At 34.2% G+C, this 21,969-nt stretch overlaps 4 protein-coding genes across 8 annotated transcripts; 2 read left to right on the top strand and 2 right to left on the bottom strand.

The window, feature by feature from the left end:
* Window positions 1-686: 686 nt before the first annotated feature.
* On the top strand, window positions 687-4,972 carry LOC100802442 (26S proteasome regulatory subunit 4 homolog A). Its single transcript, XM_003542405.5, has 6 exons — window positions 687-1,279; window positions 2,028-2,273; window positions 2,413-2,582; window positions 2,716-2,932; window positions 3,492-3,632; window positions 4,729-4,972. Exons 1-6 carry the CDS (start codon window positions 806-808, stop codon window positions 4,810-4,812), a joined length of 1,332 nt encoding a protein of 443 aa, XP_003542453.1. The 5' UTR covers window positions 687-805; the 3' UTR covers window positions 4,813-4,972.
* A 752-nt stretch (window positions 4,973-5,724) lies between these two features.
* Window positions 5,725-8,489, bottom strand: LOC100789021 (ankyrin repeat-containing protein BDA1). Its single transcript, XM_003541339.5, has 2 exons — window positions 7,631-8,489; window positions 5,725-6,835 (listed from the first exon to the last, which is right to left on the bottom strand). Exons 1-2 carry the CDS (start codon window positions 8,237-8,239, stop codon window positions 6,035-6,037), a joined length of 1,410 nt encoding a protein of 469 aa, XP_003541387.1. The 5' UTR covers window positions 8,240-8,489; the 3' UTR covers window positions 5,725-6,034.
* Window positions 8,490-9,235: 746 nt separating this feature from the next.
* Window positions 9,236-12,127, top strand: LOC100801915 (zinc finger HIT domain-containing protein 3). 2 transcript variants are annotated; one of them, XM_003542404.5, is made up of 8 exons: window positions 9,236-9,454; window positions 9,592-9,684; window positions 9,784-9,815; window positions 10,138-10,179; window positions 11,259-11,345; window positions 11,460-11,548; window positions 11,720-11,770; window positions 11,907-12,127. In XM_003542404.5, the coding sequence occupies exons 2-8, from the start codon at window positions 9,611-9,613 to the stop codon at window positions 11,928-11,930; spliced, it is 399 nt and encodes a 132-aa protein (XP_003542452.1). In that variant the 5' UTR covers window positions 9,236-9,454; window positions 9,592-9,610; the 3' UTR covers window positions 11,931-12,127. The 2 variants fall into 2 exon arrangements, with proteins under 2 accessions (XP_003542452.1, XP_006594072.2); XM_006594009.4 differs by having other exon boundaries at window positions 9,256-9,454; window positions 9,548-9,684.
* Window positions 12,128-15,120: 2,993 nt separating this feature from the next.
* LOC100788491 (transcription factor PIF1) lies at window positions 15,121-20,742 on the bottom strand. Of its 4 annotated transcripts, none has more exons than XR_417564.3 (10): window positions 20,472-20,742; window positions 20,219-20,308; window positions 19,416-20,151; window positions 17,564-17,662; window positions 17,411-17,476; window positions 17,214-17,279; window positions 16,392-16,787; window positions 15,698-15,770; window positions 15,457-15,569; window positions 15,121-15,380 (listed from the first exon to the last, which is right to left on the bottom strand). XR_417564.3 is itself a non-coding variant. In XM_006594007.3 (9 exons), exons 2-9 carry the CDS (start codon window positions 20,299-20,301, stop codon window positions 15,559-15,561), a joined length of 1,530 nt encoding a protein of 509 aa, XP_006594070.1. In that variant the 5' UTR covers window positions 20,302-20,308; window positions 20,472-20,739; the 3' UTR covers window positions 15,121-15,558. The 4 variants fall into 4 exon arrangements, 2 of the variants coding, with proteins under 2 accessions (XP_006594070.1, XP_014620980.1); XR_417565.4 differs by having other exon boundaries at window positions 15,493-15,569; window positions 20,472-20,739; XM_006594007.3 differs by having other exon boundaries at window positions 15,121-15,569; window positions 20,472-20,739.
* Between the last annotated feature and the right edge of the window lie 1,227 nt (window positions 20,743-21,969).

The following is a 21,969-nucleotide window of genomic DNA, read 5'->3' as shown; positions in this document are numbered from 1 at the left end:
TTTCACAAACTTGAAAGAGAATTAATTTGTCAGAATTAACTTAATATGCAAAGGTCATTAATATAATTTGCACATGTCATGTAAAAATGACCTAAGTATCACAAGCATGAATATTCTCACGCACCGGCTTGATAACTCAATAATCTGGACAACTAATATTTGTCTACCTCGTGCTTGTTGCTTGAGCCAATAACACAATATAGATTTACATCGAGTTGCATCACGAGCTTTTTCATCCAATGTTGACCATCATCATGGAGGGTCTTGACGACTCATCAATAATATACACTAAAATATGTATTAAACATGTAACCTCTAAAATACCATATACATACTAGCACATTTTATTTTTCCTCATACAATTCTTTGAATAGAATCTTGGTATCAATTTTTTTTTTACAAGTGATCACCATCCTTACACTGCCAATAAAACTCACCTATCTTGCTTGCAATTTTCTTTGTTGATCTCGAAATTTATGCACATGTGAACCAACTTCAACAATATTTAGTATTTAATACAAGCAAAATCAAAATTTTAACAAATTAAAACCACATTATAATAATAATAAAATTAAAGGACTTATACTTACCACTTTTAATTATTAAAAACACATTTTTATAATTTAAAAAAACTTAAATTTTATGAATTAATAATTTGACGTATTAGCGAAGACTACTACTAAACACTAGTAGTCTAGTACATTACATCACAAAAATATCATCCCTCTTTGTTCCTAAACACGGGGCACTGGTTTCGAACCCTCGTTGTGGTTAGGTCTTCTTCACCTTTCGAATTTTGGAATCCATGGGTCAGGGAACTCCGGGCGGCATGAACCGGCAGGGCGACCGGAAGCCGGACGGCGGCGACAAGAAGGAGAAGAAGTTCGAGCCGTCGGCTCCGCCGGCGCGCGTGGGGCGGAAACAGCGGAAGCAGAAAGGTCCGGAGGCGGCGGCGCGGTTGCCGACAGTGACTCCGGTGACGAAGTGCAAACTGCGGCTTCTGAAGCTGGAGCGGATCAAGGACTACCTTCTGATGGAGGAGGAGTTCGTGGCGAATCAGGAGCGACTCAAGCCGCAGGAGGAGAAGGCCGAGGAAGACAGATCCAAGGTCGATGATCTCCGAGGCTCTCCCATGAGCGTCGGAAACCTCGAAGAGCTCATCGACGAGAATCACGCTATTGTCTCCTCCTCCGTTGGGCCTGAGTACTATGTCGGAATCCTGTCTTTCGTTGATAAGGATCAGTTGGAGCCTGGTTGTGCTATTTTGATGCATAATAAGGTTTTACTTACTCGCTTTACTCTTTTATTGGTGGTGATTATTGAAATGAAAAGTATCCAGTTATTAGAAATACCTAATTGCCTAGGGTTTGACTTTGAGGTCGATAATAATTATTAGTTCGATTGAAGTGCGTGAAGCTTATAGTAATCTTGTGGCAGAAAATGATTCAGAGTATGAAGTTTTATATCTAATCAAGGTTTTGTTGCGTTTTTTGGTATTTTGGGAAATTGTGGACAAAAGCAGCAGCTAATGTGGCCACAATTGTGGTTGTGGAGTTCCCCAAAACTTGGATGTTATGGCTGAAATTGCGGTCGCTGACCTTTTTTAAAATTGTTGTATATCTATGATATATCATTGGATTTTAAGCCTTTTGAAGGGGGTCATAGAATTTGTATCTTTAGGTTGTTTTAAGTTTAAGTGCGTGCTTGTACTTGTGCCTGTGGCCGTTGACAGCATGTTAGAATAGATATTATATGCTCTTGTTGTTTATTGTAGTTTGGGAATGGAGTGATGGTAAATTGTCTAATAATCTACACAACGCATAAACAAAGAAGTGTTATTATCCTTCTTGAAGAAGTAATGAGCTTAATGTGGGTGATTTGGGAGCATCTGAACCTGATAAGAGAGAAGGAAAAGTTGTGGTTGAAATATTCTTCAGAACCATAATATGATCTCGAATTTGACATAATTGTTGTTCATGTGGATAGAAGCTGACGATGCAATGATTTATGTATTTTTTTTTTATCAGGTTCTTTCTGTTGTTGGGCTTCTTCAAGATGAAGTTGATCCAATGGTCTCTGTCATGAAGGTTGAGAAGGCTCCTCTGGAATCTTATGCTGACATTGGTGGTTTAGATGCCCAAATACAGGAAATTAAAGAAGCAGTTGAGCTACCCCTGACGCATCCTGAACTATATGAAGACATTGGTATCAAGCCTCCTAAGGGGGTCATTTTATATGGAGAACCTGGAACTGGGAAGACATTGCTTGCGAAGGTTTGTGTTTATCTTTTGCTTCTTCTAGAGCTGTTTTAATAGAGTTTCAACATCTCCTTTTTACTATCTTTATCTTTTGGCAGTGTTTCAATTTAAGGAGTGTTTCAGCATCTTAAGACTATGCCTTTTGTGTATTCAGGCTGTGGCAAACTCAACATCAGCAACATTCTTGCGTGTTGTTGGTAGTGAACTGATACAAAAGTACTTGGGAGATGGCCCAAAACTTGTAAGAGAACTTTTCAGAGTTGCTGATGATCTTTCTCCTTCTATTGTATTCATTGATGAAATTGATGCAGTTGGTACAAAAAGGTAATTTTAACCTCCAACTTTAGTATTCATGAAGGTAGGGTGGGGTTGGAAGAGTGATGTCTTGTATCACTCTATGAGCTCTTAGGATTCTTTTCCTACATTCATGAGCTTACTAATAAATATGTATTTACAGGTATGATGCTCACTCAGGAGGAGAACGTGAAATTCAAAGGACCATGCTAGAGTTGCTGAACCAGTTAGATGGTTTTGATTCAAGAGGAGATGTGAAAGTGATTCTGGCAACCAACAGAATTGAAAGTCTTGATCCAGCTTTGCTACGACCTGGTCGAATTGACAGGAAGATAGAATTTCCTCTTCCTGATATCAAAACAAGGAGACGCATCTTCCAGGTAGGCATGACTAATTTTGTGAAAGCAATACACCCATGTGTTTGGGAAAGCTTGATGGCCTGGTCCATTTGTGTTCTTTCTTTAGTTTTGTTTTTGTTTTTTCAAAAGGTTTTTTTTTTCAACATATGTTTACAAATTTATAATAATTGTGTAATTTTTTGAAAAAGATTTTTTTTAAGGAAATGCTGTTTTATTCCTTTCTTCATGAGTTTATATATTATGACAAACAACTACTTTTCTTTTTTAGTAAAAAACTGAGTAGTTGCAAAAAAAGTTATCATTTCTTCAAAAAAAAAAAAGCTAAACCAAACACAAATTCCGAAAAAATGATTAAAAAAAAGCTATATGGCATAAAAACTTTTTTTAAGCCTAAAAAAACAATTATGCGAAATAATCTCGTTATCTAACATGTGCCCTTAGGAAGCTATTTATAAAACAATTATTTTCCCAAAATAAACTAACCCAAGATACGATGTTGTTTCTGCTGATTCTATGTGATATCTTAACATGATACTTTGTTCAATCATATGCTTAAATGTTCTCATACTTTGGAATTAAGATACACACGTCAAGGATGACATTAGCTGATGATGTCAACTTGGAAGAATTTGTTATGACTAAAGACGAATTCTCCGGAGCTGATATAAAGGCAATATGTACTGAAGCTGGTTTACTTGCTCTACGAGAACGTCGAATGAAGGTAAGAAATCTCTTTGTGGCTCAATTGTTTATATAATATAATAATAGTACTCCATTGTTGTATGGAAGTTGCTACTTTTTTACAAGCTCTTATTGATAAAGCAAAAATATAATAAGCCAAGTAAAACTATAGCCTAGGTGGATTTCTCCAAAGGTTAAACATTCTAAAGTTTGAAAACACACACCATTAAAGGATGAGTGGCAGAGAAAAAGTGGATGGGGGTTGCAATGCTAGAAATCTTTTGAAGGAAATAGAAAATTTCTATGAATGTAGACAGAAAGTACAGAATTGAGAAGAATGCTGTTCCAGTAGAGTTGATTTTGTGTGTGTATTTGGTGTAAGTGTATTAAACAATAATTTGTTATATTAAGAAATGTATGAGATGTGCATGGCATCCTTAATGCTGTTGTACAAAAAAAAAAAGCAACTAGAAATAAGAAAGAAAAAGAGAGAGAAAAGAACATCTAACTATCCTGAGCTTTGTTTTTTTTCTTTTTTGCAAATATAGACTCCTTGAACTTACTTTTTGTTCTAATTTGTCCTCAAACTTTTACTATTGTTATAATAGACCCTTCTATTAACTTGGGGTTAAGTTACTAACGATAAAGTGATAAACAAAACTAAACCTTTTAGTTTTATTTTATTAGGGAAAATAATATACATTCACCCTAAAATTTATTCCGTGCAACATCTTGAGCTTTTGCAGTTCATCCCTCAATTAGTTCTTAACTTCCTGCTAATGGTGAATGGAAGGGTCTATTATAAATTAATAATAGTAGGAGTTTAAGGATTAATTGGGATGAAATGAAAGTTGAGTGTGCCTATTTGTAGAAGGTACAAAGATTTTTCCACCTCCTATTTTTTTAAACAAGCTAAGAATTATTGGAGTTCCTTGCATACTTTTTTCCACCTCTCCTTGCATTGCAAACAAGTAGATATTTGAAGCAAATCCTATCTTTATCAATCAAAGTTTTCTATTGTTTGTCTTCATTTGTTTAATGTTTATCTTCTCTTTGGCTTGTATTGTTTATAATATAATTTGAAGTTTTTTTCTCCCCAATTTATGATATCTTCTTACTATTACTATTTTGGTCAGGTGACTCATGCCGACTTTAAGAAGGCCAAGGATAAAGTGATGTTTAAGAAGAAAGAAGGGGTGCCTGAAGGGCTGTATATGTGAAAAACTATCCTCTATTATCTCTGGCCCTCTTGTCTTTCTTTTAACGTTCTAGTTATGCGAACAAATGCCAATTCATTTGTATTCTGCGAACAAATGTCAGTTGTATTTTAGGGGCTTTGAATCTCAACAACGATTTTAATTCAATATAGTTTTCTTTCAATTTCCTTGATTTTAGAAATTGTTCCATATTCTATTATAAAGCAGCTCATTATCCGTGGCCTTTATTCATGTTAAAAGGCATGCATGCTTATAGAGAAACTACTTAATGCAGTTTAATTATTTATAGCACAATTGATGATGAGAACCGGGTGTTTAAACTCTTGGAGGGACGATGAACATAATTTTCAGATACTTGTAGCTTTTGAGAGTTCAGTTTAATTTGCATTTTAGTTATACAACAGAGTCGAGATGGATTATTCTTGACTTTAGGGTAGAGACCTTGGGGTCTGCTTAAGTAAAACTGCAGTGTGTGTTATTAGCAATGCAATTTAGATAATTAATTTCTATATTCTTGTACCCAACTCCACCAGGGGCTTATTGATGATTATATGATAGTCACGGTAGCAAATTAAACTACCATCATAATAGCTACCACTATTAACGTCTACTCCTCAATATTCTTCACGTGGGATTGCTAATAACCTGCCCAGAATCCGGATACTGTTCTAGTTGTTTCTCGTTTAATGAGCTCCTTCTTCACTGTGATGATGGTGTGCTTTTGAGATAGACTCGTCTTTTTCAAATTTGATAGGGTGTGTTTGGTTTGGACACTTAAACTTAGGTTCACCCCTCGCGGAAAATTAAACATGCTTGTGTGGCAAATTATTTTTTCAGTTGAGTTAAATGTGACTTTCACTCAAACTGAGATTTACTCCATAGCTATTTCTCTCGTTTTTCTGCTGACAGTAGTGGTTGAATAATAAGCATGCTTAATTACATACAAACTGCTCGCTGCAGTTGAAATTATTTTAACACATAATTTTTTTAGATTCCATGTGATGATTATATCCAATCACAATAATTTTATCTTAGTTGTTGTCACAATCCTATTTCTCTAACTAACAACTGGATATGCAAGAATTATTATTTTATATTGCAAACTTCAAAGGGGTAACTGTAATTCTCATTCACTGGACTAACTCGCGAGCAATGACTTTTAGCCATGCAGCAGCTTCTGCTTCCACTTCTTTACAAACTTCTTTACCCACAAGAGCAATGACTTTTAGCCATGCAGCAGCTTCTGCTTCCACTTCTTTACAAACTTCTTTACCCACAAGAACAAGTTAACCCCATGAACCAAACCAACCACTAGAAGCATGATCACCCACACTATGGACAAAGGAATTCCCATCCTATTAACTTTATCAACAATGTGATCAGGGGTGACCAAGCTCTGTGCCCAAAAGTATGTGAGTCCCATGAATGTGATCGCCGAAGTCATAGCCATGGTCAAGATCCACATCATGAGCTTGTTCTCAAGGCGAAAACCGCTTATGAGAAGCAGCACCACAGCAAGAGAGGAGAAGAAAGAGGTGGTGTTGAAGGTCATGAATTTCAGAAACCCATGTGGCAAATCATATGCTAAAACTGCAGTGCCTGCTTTACAAATGCCATAAGTAGTGCAGTTGAGTCCACCAGTTATTGTGTCTTCTTGCCAAACCCCACCTGGTGGATTTATTGCTGACTGAAAAGTCATGGTGGCAATTACAGTGGCTACTACCATCAATGTTCCTCTTTTCTCTTCTATCCAATTACTTTGGTATTTTAAGTATCTTAACCATAATGTTTCCCATATATTGCTTCTCTTGGATTGATGTGATGGTTGAGTAGCTATTCTTGGTGATGGTGACCCTTGTTGTGCAGTGCCAGTTTGAACTCCAGCTTCAAGTAACATCTTTTCAATTTTTAGGCTTATAAAATCTCTTGGACAGCGCACCAACATCTCCAAAGCTGTTAAACCTGCCTTGTTTAAAGCACTAACCGCTGTTCTCATTTCAGGTAGCATAAGTAGGTGTTTTATGGTCTGCAAAATAATAGAAAAACGAATTACTACTGATTCCCACAACACTAACACTATTCAAGCAATTAGTGTGTTTGGAATAACTTCATGCGGAGAAAAAATCAATTAACTTTTCACAGTGAAGGTAAAGTAACAAATAGTTACTTCTTCCAGACACACTATAGAAATATTGCATTTGGAGCATCACCAATGGTACAAGGTAGAAATGTAGAATGGCTTAACTCACTTTTTGTAAGCCTAAAAATGCCACATAGGATTTAAGAATTTTAGCAAAATTTCTCTCAAATGGTGCAATCCTTAAGAGCTAAAAATGAATGGTACAGGGTAGAAATGTAGAATTGCTTAGCTCATTTTTTGTAGGCCTTAAAATGCCACATAGGATTTAAGAATTTTAACAAAATTTCTCTCTAATGGTGCAATCCTTAAGAACGAAAAATGGATCCCGTAGTTGTCTCACAATTAAGAACGATTAAGGACCATTATTCATATAAGCAACTGTTCTAAGAACTGCCACATGCTTCGATTACAAAACTGCATAAGAACTAGTTCTTAAGTTTAAGTATATCCCATAAGCAATTTCCATCAGAGATACTCTTATAGTCTCAAATCATGTTTCACTTGAATTACTACTTAAAGCCAGAAGTCTACAATCTTGGAAAGTTAGAAAACAGTAGTGAGACACTTGGAAGCTCTTATTTGAAGTTATGAAAGTAGTTTAAACTCTTATATTATATGATAAGAATTTATTGAATTTAATTAAACTATTTATCTAAACACTCCATAAATACTAAATATTACCTTAATTTGTTTGAGCCTCACTGCTAAATGCAGAACTGTGTCACCCTCTTTGTCTCTGGCAAGCAGGAACTGTTGTTGGTTCCTTGTTGCTGATTGCACAAGGAATATCAAGGCCTCCAAATGATTATACCTAACACACAAGTGCAAAACAGAACCATCATCAATAGTGTTCTGTTGAATTGAGCCTGGTCTGGCTCTGGTCAACTCCTTAATAACTCCAATGTGTCCTCTCATCACAGCCAAGTGGAGAGGAAGCATTTCATCTTTGTCCATAGCCAAGCAAACATCAGGGTTTGTATGCAAAAGAGCTTTCACAACCTCAGTGTGCCCTTCAGCACAAGCCAAATGAAGAGGGGAACGTCTTTCAGAGTCAACTTCACTTGCTAAACTTGGTTTTCTTTTAAGAAGTGCCTCACAGAATTCCAAATGTCCTAGCAAAGAGGCTATGTGTAATGGGGTTTCACTGAATGGAGAGAGTGAAACTCTATGCAGAATCAGAGGGTTCCTTTGGATCAGGGTGTTTAAGGTACTTACAGAGCCATTTAGTGATGCTTCATAGAGTGTTGTTATTGTGTCATTCTCTAGAGTTGGAGTTACCTCAACCTCCATTGTTGGAACTGCCACTAATCAAATCAATTGATATTGATACTTGGATCCTTTTATCATCCAATCAAATAGCTTAGAAGAAAAAGAGAATAGCAAGACAACCAAACAAAAATTTGGCTGATAGCAGCATCGTGGTTTTCTTGGAGCATCATGGATCCGGTAAAAAATGGCATGTATGACTTTTTGGGGGAAAATACAAAAATATTAGGTTCGGGATTCGTTGACTTAAACATGTTCATGCCATGCCATTTTTTACCATCGCGTGTCAGACAATTGTGTTAATATCTATCATATAGAATTTGCTAATCTACATTGGTTTTTTTAGTTGGAATACGTCAGTAGAGACAATATAATCTCTACTCTTTAGTTATAATTTGTTAACATATTTTAACTAAATGTGTGTACATTAGCAAACTTGATAAGTATTTATTAAAATATACATGCTTGTTTTTAGTTTGTAGTATCTTAGAAAACGGTGTATTTTTTAAGATAATAGTTAATTATAATTTAGTAATGTATTTATCCTTTATTTTCTTGTAATTTTATGATTCTAATAAGTCATCTTTAACTGTTAGATCACAAGAGAATGAAAGATGAAAGTAAAGAATAATTTTATCTTTCTATATAATTTTTTCAGTGATGATTTTAATCAATAAACTTTTACTTGACCTACTTTATTTCCTAAAATATTTGGTCCAAGCTTGATGTTGGTTAAATCATAGATTCTTATTTGACTTGATCTCACCCATATGCACATAAAAAGGAAATAAGAGAAAAAAATATATTAAAATAATTGTTCAATTTAGTTGATGAATCTGTATTTTAGTTTTATTTTAGTCCTTAAAATTAAAAAATTTAAATAAGTCTATAAATTTTCTTTATGATTTTATTTAAGTCTATGAAATTAACCTATTTTTTTCTCATTTTAAAACGCAAACAAATGGATCAAATATTTATTGTACGAGAAAAATATTAAACATACAAAAATACTGATCTAATATATAGAATGTATCATTATCTTTGGTAAGACAGTTAGCATGCAAAAGAGGGATCCAGATAAACAAATTATACCCTAAAGAGTTGCTAAACCCAAGCTGTGGGTTTTGCAGTTTCTTTGGGTTGAAGCACTTCCGTCTTCGAGTTGAGGCATTGAGCAGAGCAACGAAGCTCCTCCCAAACCAATGACTTTGGTCGACGGCGCTTCCTTCTGAATTTCCTGTAATTATTATTTATATACACTGCACCCGCCGATTGATAACATAACTTCTTTGTTTTCTTTTTTCCATTCAAATTCTGTTCTATGCGTTTCAGTTTTTATATAAAAGAAGATTAAAGCGTAAGTGCTTCTGTTTCAGAGACCCTTTTGGCTTCACGATGGGTCCTCGACAGTGCCAAGTCTGCAACCAAACTCAGTCCAAATACAAGTGCCCTTCATGTTACTTACCTTAGTAAGCAATAAATATCTTTTTTTTTTTTCCTTTATTATTGTTGTTGTTGTTATTATTTTTATTTTTTGAAAATTGTTATGTTGTTCCTTTTGCTTTCAGTTGTTCTCTGGTCTGTTTCAAGAAACACAAAGGTATGACGCTGGTCGGTGCCATTTAATTTTTGTGCTCCTCGTGTTTTTGGTTTGCATGTTTTGTGTTTGATGTAATGCTGCTAAAGGTTTCCAAGTGAAAGGAATGGAAAATATTTTATCTTCTTATGCTGCTTGAGCAATGAAACTTGCATGGTTCTTTTACCCTTGAATTTTACCCATCAGAATTGGGAGCTATTTCATATTAGCTTGTTCGTGGGGAAATTGAAATTTTCACCATGGAGCCATGATACCTATGGCCATTGACCTTTGTTGGAATTTCCTAATTGATTCTTGAATGATCGGACATTCTTCAATTTTGCAGAATCTCCATGCGTCAAGCCACAGCCTTCAGAGACCAAAGCAAGTAAGAGTTTCATTCACCTCCATAATTACTTTGGTGTGGTAATGTTATCGGTACTGATAATAGAAACTCACCACACAACACACACGCACAGCGGAAACGGAATATAGAGAGAGAAACAAAACTAAAATTGTTTTTCGCACTCTCACATTCATAATAGAGAAAGAGATTAATTCACAAACTAATAAACTCTATTTTTCACTACTCACATGATATCAACTACGTACAACCTGTGGCCTTTTATAAGCATGTGACATGCAAAATATAATATAATAAAACACTATGCTAAGTGTCCCTTTAGAGATAATGTAGTTACACTTATAGTAACTACCTAAGCACCCACCTAGTAATCTGAAACCGTGGAATTACTCTCTTTACACCACGTAATAACCAAGTAACAATCTTAACACCTAGCAAGTAACGGAACGGTGTATTTCTAAGTCACAACCACCTAATTGCAAATCAAAGATTGTGCTGTCAATACATGGTGCAGTAAGAAAACATCTTGCTTGTTTAAAATTAGCTGACAGGTAGTCTGCACAATTTTTTATTTTCCTCGTTGCCCCCTCCAATGGCAGATATTGGATTTTGTAGTTTTATATTGATAGGCTCATTTCATTTCATTACATCATTTCAGATGAGGGTTCTCTTTTCCTTTATCTCCTTATCTGCCTCATCGATTGTACATACTGAACTGAAGGGCATCCTTGTGCTGTAACGCTCATGAGAAGCATGGGGTTTAGGGAAAGTTTTAAAACCCACCATAACGGTCCATGCTAGGCAGCCTTTTCTTGTATTAGCAAGAGGCTGATTCCACGATAACCTTCCCTTTTATCTGCAGAACTATTATGCAAAAGTTTCAGTTTTACATTTGTCCGAACTCTGAAACTTAACTAGCTTGTACTCATCAAGTACATATATGCAGTTTTACACATCTTGTACTTTTATGTCGAACTAAAGCAATCAACAATGTTTAAGTATGAAACAAACTTGTGGCTTTTGGAAACTAGTGTCCATGTAATAATACGTTGCTCTTAAGCACTTTGGGGATCTAATTTTAATGTTTCCCTATTGTTCATCAGCTGCTGTTTCAGAATCATTTGTAGAAAAGCCATTAGTTGCTGATGAATCAAGTGAGGTGTTGCAAAAATTCCAACTGGAGGCCATAGGTATCTTTTGTATGTATATAAGAATGCCCTACATGCAGGATCACAGTGTAGAGATTCCAGTGGTGGAACCATGATATTGGTTAATTCTTTAGAATGATTGTATTTTTGCTGCAGCCTCTTCCAGTGAGATTCGTGATGCTTTGAATGATGAAGCCCTTCAAGAACTAATTTGCCGTATTGATGGTTCCTCAAATGCAGAGAATGTAATAGTTTTTTCTCTTTTCTTTTTTTCCCATCACTCACTATCTTTTCTAAATTTTTTCATCTCGCTTGTATGTTTTGGTTTTTTAGCTGCTTGCCTAGCAACCGGACACTGTCATTTATTTATTATTACTAGTTTTAATACTCACCGAGCAAATGTGTTTCTCTGTCAGGAGCTTGATAAAGCTATGGCAGAGGAGGCTTTTCGCTTGTTCACTGACAAGGTAATGCTATATGTTGCTTCTGATGTGCATTCTCCCCCACTGCATGTGATACCTTTATAGGGTTGAATCACATTGGATAAATTCAAGTTGTCAAGTACCTTAAGCCTTGTTTTTCCATTGTTCCATTGGTTTCCAGATTTTATCAACCATCAACCCCTAATTGCAAGCAATGGTTACTGAAACAAGAGTTTGTCGAATATGAAAGGAACAGCAGATAAGCCTCCAAATTTTTGTAGGATTTGGTTATTATTTCTTTTTCATCTGTACAGCTTTGCCCTGTGATTCAGCTTTTGATGTATGATAAATTTTGTATCTTCATTGAGGCATTGTATTGGTAACAATTGATTTTGATGCTCAGATAGTAAACCTCAAATCTGTGAAGTGTTTCCTTTGGCTCTCTTGATGAGAACTGAGAAGAAGTCTCGTTACATTTTTCATTTAACTGGATGAGAAGTCATACAGTGTGCGGATAACAGTTACGTAACTATTTTTCATTGTCTTGAAAAGTGAGAAAATCCCATTGAACGAGGGTTCATTGGGGAACCAAACACACTGGTGCATTGGTGTTTGTATTGATAATGACATATGATACGTGAACCAACTTGGTTATTCAATTATTGGACATAGAGAAAAAAGATAAAGTAATGCTAAATGCAATTGTTACAAGTTTACAACACATCAATCAAATTTAATTGCACTTTTAAATTATAAAGCTTTAAAATCATCTATATTTTAATAGTTTTCAACAAAACTTTCTATATTAATTTTAAACTATTTTTAAAGTTATTTATTAATTTACTAATTATTAATAATTTTAAGTCATTGAATGAACATAAGCTTCAGTTATTTTCTTTATTATTATTATTATAGACAATTTACGCAAATTTTTTTTTTGATAATATTAGTACTTATGGCTAATTCTAAATATTAATAATGCTTTTAATACAAGATCTATTCCATTAGATAATTGTATTTTTATAACATATTTTCTCATTTTGTATAGAAAAATTTTATACAATATAACTTAAAATTGAAAATTTTTCTTGCTTGTGGATTTTTCTTGAAAGCTTTTTATGCAAATTCTTTTTTATAAATTTTATAATTTTCTTACCAACTTTTCTTCAAATTATGCTATGGTTTTGGCAAAAATATGAATAAATTTGTTGAAAAATCCATTTAGTTTTAAAGTATTTTCTCTGTATTTTCCTACAAATTGTTTTGAATAGAATATCTTAATTTGTCTTGCAGTTTATTTTTTAAAAAATAATTTAAACATAAGTTCTCTACTCTTTCTTTTTTTAATTCAGTAGCATACATGATTAAAAAAGTCCTATAAAAACTGAAGAGTGTTATTAGCAGAGTAAAAAATACAAATATCATAAAAGTAACTAATTAAAAAATAATTAATATTTACAAAAAATAATTAAAAATTTAAAAATACTTATAAGAGATAATATTATAAAAAATAATACATTTAATTTATATATTAAAAAATTAATTATTTGGATCCTTCCAAATTGATTGGTAAGCTCCGCCACTAATATATAAAAATAATGATGTTGTGTTACTTGTGAGTATTTGGGGACAAGATAGTATAGTATGCATGCACAAAATTAAAAGACATTGAACGCAGAGACCTCTAGCTAAAAGCATGTAACGTTAACACTTCTTCCCAGTTCTTTTCTCCAATTGAAAGCTCTGCGTGCATGCATTGATTAATTTAATTTCAGTGACACAACACAACAAAACAATTCATGCAAGACAAATGATTAATGATTAATGATTAGGTACCTTTGTACCCCGGTCGGAGAGAGTGAAAAAGAGAGCCTTCTTAGAATGGGAGGCGATAAAACGATCCCACACAATGTCGTTTTCTGCGGCAGAAACAAAGGCCTTTGAAACGAGGGAAAGCCCGCATACATCCATGGGAGTGGTAGTGGCGTGCAACACTATTTTTGCAACTATGAATTGAAGCTCTCCTTTTAGGGTTTATTAGGGTGTTTTATCGCCATCATATTGGTGCAGACTATAAGATGTTGTTTAAAGGAATTGAGTTTATGGTTATTGGGACGAACGATTTGTTGACGTTTATAAAGAATAATTATATTGTTATATCAAATACCAAACATATATAGAAAAGGTAAAGTAATTTAAATATAATATGAATCAGAAAAAGATTCTTAGTTTAGAATCAATTGTTTTAGTTCAAAAATGGCAAAAAGTAAAAACAATCAATCGTGGAACATGATAATTGATTCTAAATTTTGAACAATCGATTGTTGAAAAATAGTTGATTATCTTGCACTTTATTTATTCTTTTCTTCTTCTATTTTTTCCATATTTTTCTTAGATGTTTGGTTGGGAAGAAATTTAGTTTCTTAAGAATCTTATTTTTTTTTTTATCTTTGGTATCCATTTTAAAAAATTAATATTCTTAGAAAATGTTTTTTAAATAATTTCTACAAAAAATTTCCTATGAAAAAGTGAGAACCTTACTTTTTTAAATTTGATTTTTTTTATTATAGTAAAAATATCATATTACTTTTTTGAAGAAAACATAATTGTAGGATTCATGATTTCAGAATATGAATTTTTTTTCCCCTACCAAACACCTCCCTTAAACTAAACACTCCTACATCTGCTCTATTTTTTACTCATTTACATTCCCTATATTTCTCTCTTTCATCTTTCCTAACAAAGACACCTAATTGACTCAAGTCAAGATATAAGAAATATTCACAAAACCCTGGTACTTTAAACTGATTGTTGAATGGGTTGTCCATTGCGTATGCCTCAAGAAAAATGTTCAGTACATACTTATTTTCTTTTCTCTCTTTCTCACAATATCACTTATCACCTTTTTTTTTCATCTTTCTCTTCCTTCTACCCCATATTCTTCAAAATGAAATTAACGTTCGTCATAATTAATGCTTGGTGTACCTCTTAGATATTTTTAAATTTTAATTATTTTTGTACCAACATATTATAACATTACAATAAGTCAATAATTAAACATGTTGTTTAATTATATTTAAAATCAAATTCAATTTATAACAGTTTTAATTTTAATTTTGTTATATATTAGTCACAGCGCATAATATAAATTTTAGAATTTATTGTGTTCACCAAGTATTCATCATTGTGTTGTATTCTTGTTTAGTTAGCATACGTGCTTCGCCGGGAAGAATAGTGCCAAGATTCATGTAAATGAGGGACTGTTTCACCTTTTTTTTTTTCTTTATAAATAATCACCATCCATATTTTACTGTTATAATATCTAGCAGTAAAAAAATGATAGTACAACTGCAAATAATAGGGAGCAGAACATGAATCTGAATCCAGTCCAAGACTAAACAGAAAGGATCTTCTACGTTTATTGTAGACTGTATAAAGAACTGCACTTGCCACATAACAAATAATCTCTAAAATAGTATGAACTTTTTAAAGTGGGGTAAAAAGTGCTGGGCAAAAGAAAGGGGACAGAAATACTGCGAGGGTGGAAATAATTTACATGTTAGCTTGTTTGTTTACTGAGAACTGCTAAAAAGCTAGTTCTCGCATATTACACCACTTAGCAGCTTTTTTGTCTAGATGCCGGAAAAAAGCTAACCTGCAAATGTGCACAAGTGATCCATTGTCAATGATAGTTATCCTTGTTTTGTGCACTATCACTAAAAAAAACTTACAATCCCCTGATGATGTGAGAGTTACTGGTAGTGTACCAGCGATCCAATAGTGAGCCGCACCATTTGAATTGTCAGCGCTAGATTGTAAATATTATCAACCAATCATGTTTCGTCTGAATATCAAGAAAAAAATGGATATACCTTAGGTCATTATTACATTACTGGCTTATAAGCAAGAATAAATACAAATAGCTAACATATTAAGTACGAAAAAAACTAGTAGACTACAATGGCACTTTACCTGACTGATGCTTTTCTGGATTCTCTTGACCTCTACTGCTACTAGGCTTGCTGACATTTTGTTGGTTCATTGTCTGATACCACATATGCAAATGGACTTCATAAATGTTTGCATCTTTGTGCCATTTTTTAAAAATAAATTACAAATAAAAATAAAGAGAAACACTAACAATATGTTTGATTCCCTTCTCTGTTTATAAAAAAAAAATAAAACTGTTTTCTAAAACAACTCTAACAATAAATTTCTTATCTCAAATCTGTTAAGTTTTGAAAATTGTTTCCAAGACTAGTATTTTAAAAACAAAAACAACAGAAACAGCATGAAGATGTTTTCTCATCCTCTGGTTTTGCTTTCTTCAAGTTCCTTCGTTCAACTGCTCAGAAGACATTTTTTAGAAGAAAGAAATATGCTCAAGGGACACGCACTTTCAAATATGATGAGCAGACAAACAAAATTTGGAGAGCATAATACTGTTTTTAAAAGATAATAAACAAACAAGGCCGGGGTATCAATCCAAAACACGAGTTTTTTGTCAAAAAATCGGGATTCAAAACAGAAATAAAGTCATTTTTTTTCACAATTTACCCTGTTAGTGATGTGCCTTGGAAACTTGCCGGTGCATATCATCTCAAGAAGGGCATTACGATGATGCACCGAAGATATGTAATGGTGGACTGGAATACGATAAATTTACCTGCATTAATTGTAACTGTGCCTGTTGGAGACCGAGGTACTGTTGATAAGGATCAGTGAAGTTTGGGATACGTGATTGATCTGGATCTAGTGTACCAAGTGAGTTAAGCATATTATTATCTGGGTGATTTGCTCCTTGCATTCTGGATGAATCGGGTGCAGCAACATGGGGCATATGGAAAGGAGGCATAGGAAACCTTGGTCCCAAATGAACAGCCGCAGTTGCTGCTGGCAAAGTCGAACTAGCTAACATATTGGTAAATGGCATTACTGGTCTGTTCATTCCCATTCCCATTTCCATGCCCATCCCCATCCCAATCCCCATTCCCATTGGTGGCATATACTGCTGTATTCCAGGAAACATCATAGGTACCATGCCATATCCCATGGACATCATCTGCATACATAAATTGTATTATGTTCTTGTTACAAATGATAGTATATTACCATGATAGTATATGGGTCATAAATTGAGTCACAAACTCACAATTGTAGAATATACGAACACTTTAATAAATATTACTAAAAGCTTTCATCTAAATAACATTATGCCAAATACAACTTCTTTGGCTCCGTCACCCTGCCTCTTTCACTTGAAGGAATTGGAGTTTCCTCTAAAGAAAACTTTTCAATAAGAATATAACAGCAATTACTTGTTTTGCCATCATTATTTTTCTTGCCTTTCCTCCTTAAACCTTTTTAAGGCTCGAAGGCATTTTATAAATTATGGATGCAGATAAATCAAATCATATTCAAGTAGATTGCTCGATTAATGTACTCAATTGCTTGGTTACAAAACAATTTGTTTATATAAAAGGTTTACCTGCACTTGTAATTGCAGTGACTTCAAGTACTCAATTGCTTCATCCAGCATTGAAGCTTTGTCAGACTATCAAATTCAGAAAAGGAATCAAAATTAGAAAGAGCTACGAGGAAGGAAGTAAAATCTAGAATACTCTCAAGCATAATAAATTAAAACAAAAAAGGTACTGAAAAATTTAATAATTCTGTTGACCTGACCTTGTTGCACCTAGGTATAAGTTCTTGCAAAGCTTTCATCTTTTCATTAATTCTATCTCGACGGCGCTGCAGGAAAATACAATATGAAAATTTCTTTAAATGAGAAAAACAGCATAAAATTGATGGACCCATGAAAGTTATGTAAATACAGACCCTCTCAGAGAGATTATGGACTTCTGCAGCACGAGATCTCTTTGTAGATGTAGAACCATGAACTTGCTTTTTAGCTTCGGGAGATTCAAAATCAACATCCTTTTTGCAGTGAGACCAATGGAGATAAGAATACAGAATTAGCATAAAACATAAATGTATACAGATTGAAAAATATAGAAAAAAGACAACAAATATGTCATTATCTTATAAACTGTTGATCCTTCTCATCTGTTCCAAGTTCCAACGTATATGTCAAGTAGTCTGTTTCCATGGGAAGCCACCAACTTATAATCTTGTGTACAAAGTCTCATTCCCCCTTGCTTTTGGCAAATTAAAGCTATCACAACTTAAACCCAAGATTCTACCTATTTCCCTGCCCCATCAAACTTCACAACTAAGTCCAAGTCTTTCTTTTAGTCATTATATAGGCATTTTACCATAGAAAATAATTGGCCAAAATAATAATTGAGTTGGAAAATGTTTGATAGACACTCAATGTTCCAATATGTTATCCAACACCTAAAGAGAAAAAATATAGGTATGATAGAGCTTATGATATAAGTAATGATACACAAACACTTCATCATTTTAAACATATCTTCAACACCTCTCATTTCTTTCTCTCTCTCTTTTTATTACATCATAAATCTTATTTTACTTATATTTTTTTTCTCTTTTTTCACTCTCTCTCTAGGTGTTAAGTAACACAATGGGTGTCCATGTAACATTTTTCTTATGATATGTGAAGATAGAGAGAAATGAGAAATGTTAGTGGAGTATTTAAAATAAAGAATGATTTGTATATAATTACTATTTTTCAAAAATATAAGTCAGGAATGGAGAACTAGTAATCATCTTACACCATCAATAAAAGGTTCATGTTTAATTATCACCTGATACACACATAAGCATATCCAATAACAGCATCTGTATTACATTTGGAGATAACTTAAATATATATTAATCTATCACAAACTCGAACAAACAATACATAATAACTAAAGCACGAGCCTATTAAACAGTTTGTTGAAGGGAGTTGTTATAGGTTTTCATTTTAGAGTGTGGAAAATGTTTCACCTCCTCACTAGATCAATCTATATAGTATATAATATATATAACAACAACACGTTTTTCACACGTCTGGTTTTATTTTTTACCTAACTTTCCCGCGTAACTGTTATGCAATGCAAGCATAGAGATTTTGACCAAACCCACGCCCAGTCAACATCATGACAGCTTAAGTCCTTTGTATATATTTTGACATCCATAACTTCATAATTTCTTTGGGTCAGTTATCAAAATATCAAATAAGCCAATCAATTTATGATACACAAACATTATGTTATTTTAAACCCAACACAGACCCTTCTCATTTCTCATTATTTTTATTTTCTTAACACATCATGCATAAATTATAATTTTTTTTCTTTTTTTCTTCTCTGTGTTCATCCAACATTTTCCTAAACTTATATACAGGCTATACAGTAAAATTGCAAACATGTGCACATGAGTCACTCCCGTCCATCAAATCCAATCCAGCATGCTCCTTGGTTAGAAGGTCTTGAATCTTCCAATATAGACGTGGCATCACCGTATGCAACCGCGTCGCGTTTAAGGGTTTCGATAGAGAAACGACACCAAGGACATGTCCACTCACCGAAAGTTAGATGATTGAGAAATTAAGACATAGACGTTGAATTGAATGCAAGGGAGTGTGCTCATGTAAACACGTCACTCCCCCGGTGCACGATAGCCAACACCAACTAATATGGAACGTGTTGTGAGTGTGATACATAGCGTGAAACCAAAAATAAATAAAATATGAACTGAGTCGACTCAGTGACTCACTCACCTCGCTCTGAAACTCCGATTCCTCATGTTCCCTTCCCTTCCTCTTCCGGTCCGCCATCGGTTCTCTCTCGACCGGTTCGGCACTCCCGCTCGAATCGCCAGGCGATGACGTCACCGTCACGTCGCACGTCGCCGTCTCTCTCCCGCCGTCCGACACCGCGGTTTTGCCGGCGGCGGCTCTGGCGCGGCCGGTTTCCGCGTGCTCCGCCGTCGCGACCGGCGTTTCGCAAGAATCCACCACCGTCGGCTGCGCCGCCGCGGCCGCCTTCGAGCTCGACGACGCATTGCCGTGCTTCGTGAAGTGCGCGAAATTGTGTATCCTGCTCGGCGCATGCTCCGGCCGCCTCGGCGGCGGAATCGGAGGTCGAGGAGCCGGATGCCAGAGCTCTGTCGTGCGAAAGGAGGACTGCACGGCGGCGCTGCCGCGATTCTGGCTCGCGGTGGCGTTTGGCGGCGGGTAGAAGATGTCGGCGCCGAAATCGTGGTGATCGAAGGGTGGAGGATCTTCGTGGATTGGATAGTGCAGCCACGCCGCCATTTCGTCTTCTTGCATGAACAAGTGTTGGCTATTATTGTAGTTTTCTGCTTCAGATGATCGAATCTCCCTCGCCGAAATGGCGCCGTCGCCGCCGTTGGCCTCCGGCGGCTGCGGCGGCTTTCTGAAGGGTCGTTGGTTCTGGCTTTGCATCACGACCTGGCCGTTTTGCCATAACAGTTCCATGATCTCGTCGTTTTGCCTGTTTTAATTGTCGTCGCTTTCAGGAAAAACAAAAAAATTGAAAATAATAGTGAAGAGAGAGTTACGTGGAGGGTTTCTTTGAGACGGGAATTGAGAATTCTAAGTCGTCGTCCATTTGGGTTTCGAAATCTGGAACACAGTGATTCATTTTACCGCTGTTCATGATTTCAATGACAAAAAAAAATAAAAAAATCAGTAATAAAATTTATGAGAAAATTAAAATATAAAAAAAAAGAGAGAAGAAAATTGAATAATTCATGAGGAATATGAAGAGGGATTTGTTAATAGGAAGTGAAGATGCAAAGGTGGATGACTTACTACTATTGCAGCAGAGGAGCATAGTGAGTGAAGATTTCTTTCTTCAAAACTTGATTATTTTTTTTGTGGAGAATCCATCACTCTTTGAAATGAATTGGTATATTATTAGGAAGAAAAATATCTTCTTTGAATTTATTGAAGTTATAGTAAAAAATAGTAGTAATGTATAAGATGATAGGGCAGAGTAATTGGTGTGGTGTGTTGGTGTTATGGCTGAGGGATGAAGAAAGATAAGGTGTCTCTCCGACTCCGAATAATGGGAAGAAGCTAAAGGACGAAAGCGATTTTTGACGGTTTGCATTAATTCTACTTTCCTTCTTCTTCTTTTTTTTTTTTTTTTTTTTCCATTAAAAAACAGTCAATGATCCTGCTAAAGAAAATAAATAAATAAACAGTCCATAATTAGTCATTTTAGTTCCCTCGGCATCTATAATAGAAGTTAATTAATGACTTCTTTTAAAAAAATATTATTTTGATGTATCTTATGTGATTTTTAATTCTTTAAAATTAAAAAGAATTATTTATATAAACAATTATTATTTATATGTTGTTTAACTTTGCATTAAATATATATAAAAAAGAAATATAATATTTAAGTTAACAATTTATTAATAGTAATATTTATTGGAAAAAAAAACAGTCAATGATTCTGTTAAAGAAAAATATCAATTCCTAACCTACCTATTCATGTTGACCTTTTTAAGAGTTAGATTCCTTCTAAGGTTTAATTAATTACTATTTCATTTATCTTTGATAAAATATTATATTTTAATTTTTAGGTAAGTAACTCTTTTTAAGTTCAATAGTCATGCATACTGATAATGTAATAATTTTTAAAATAGTTATTATAAAAGTTAATAAAATTATTTTATTAGTTAAAATATAAAAACTAAAACATAAAGCTCTTGAAATATAAATACTAAGAAAATGATACTGTTATAGACATCAAATAATTAATCAAATCTAGAACAAAGTTGTTAATATATCTTGTTATCGTCTTCGAACATTTAGTTCTTTCTGTCCGAGTAGTCAACAAAGTGTTTTTTTTTTTTTTTATTGATTGGTTTGAATCTCTTAGATTGCTACTTAATATTCTTGATTGAGATAAAGTAACCCACTGACCCTTAAAACCTTCGACTAATTAACAAATGAACCATAACATCTGACAAATTATCCATTGTAATAATCAAATATAAACCCTTCATAATCACAAGCATTGTTTAAACATACTTTTGTGTTGAACTTGCTAATTTAATGCAATGTCTTGGATATGAGAATTGATTCTGGAGTGCGTCCTGTGGGGACTCGACGACTTGTTATATGTGGCCCGCCCATACTTATTCGTATATTACGTTCTTAGTTTCATCCCTCTAGTTTACATATTTCTTAATGAGCAATGTTTTCCTCCTAATATCATTTTTTATTGTAGTTATCATATCTATATCTATATATATAGGAAAAACGTTTAGCTAAATTAGTTAAATAGGATGTATGACTA

The sequence above is a fragment of the Glycine max genome, chromosome 13, assembly GCF_000004515.6.
Source record: "Glycine max cultivar Williams 82 chromosome 13, Glycine_max_v4.0, whole genome shotgun sequence".
In the NCBI taxonomy this organism is placed as follows: domain Eukaryota; kingdom Viridiplantae; phylum Streptophyta; class Magnoliopsida; order Fabales; family Fabaceae; genus Glycine; species Glycine max.
This window is presented reverse-complemented; position numbering and strand designations above follow the sequence as displayed.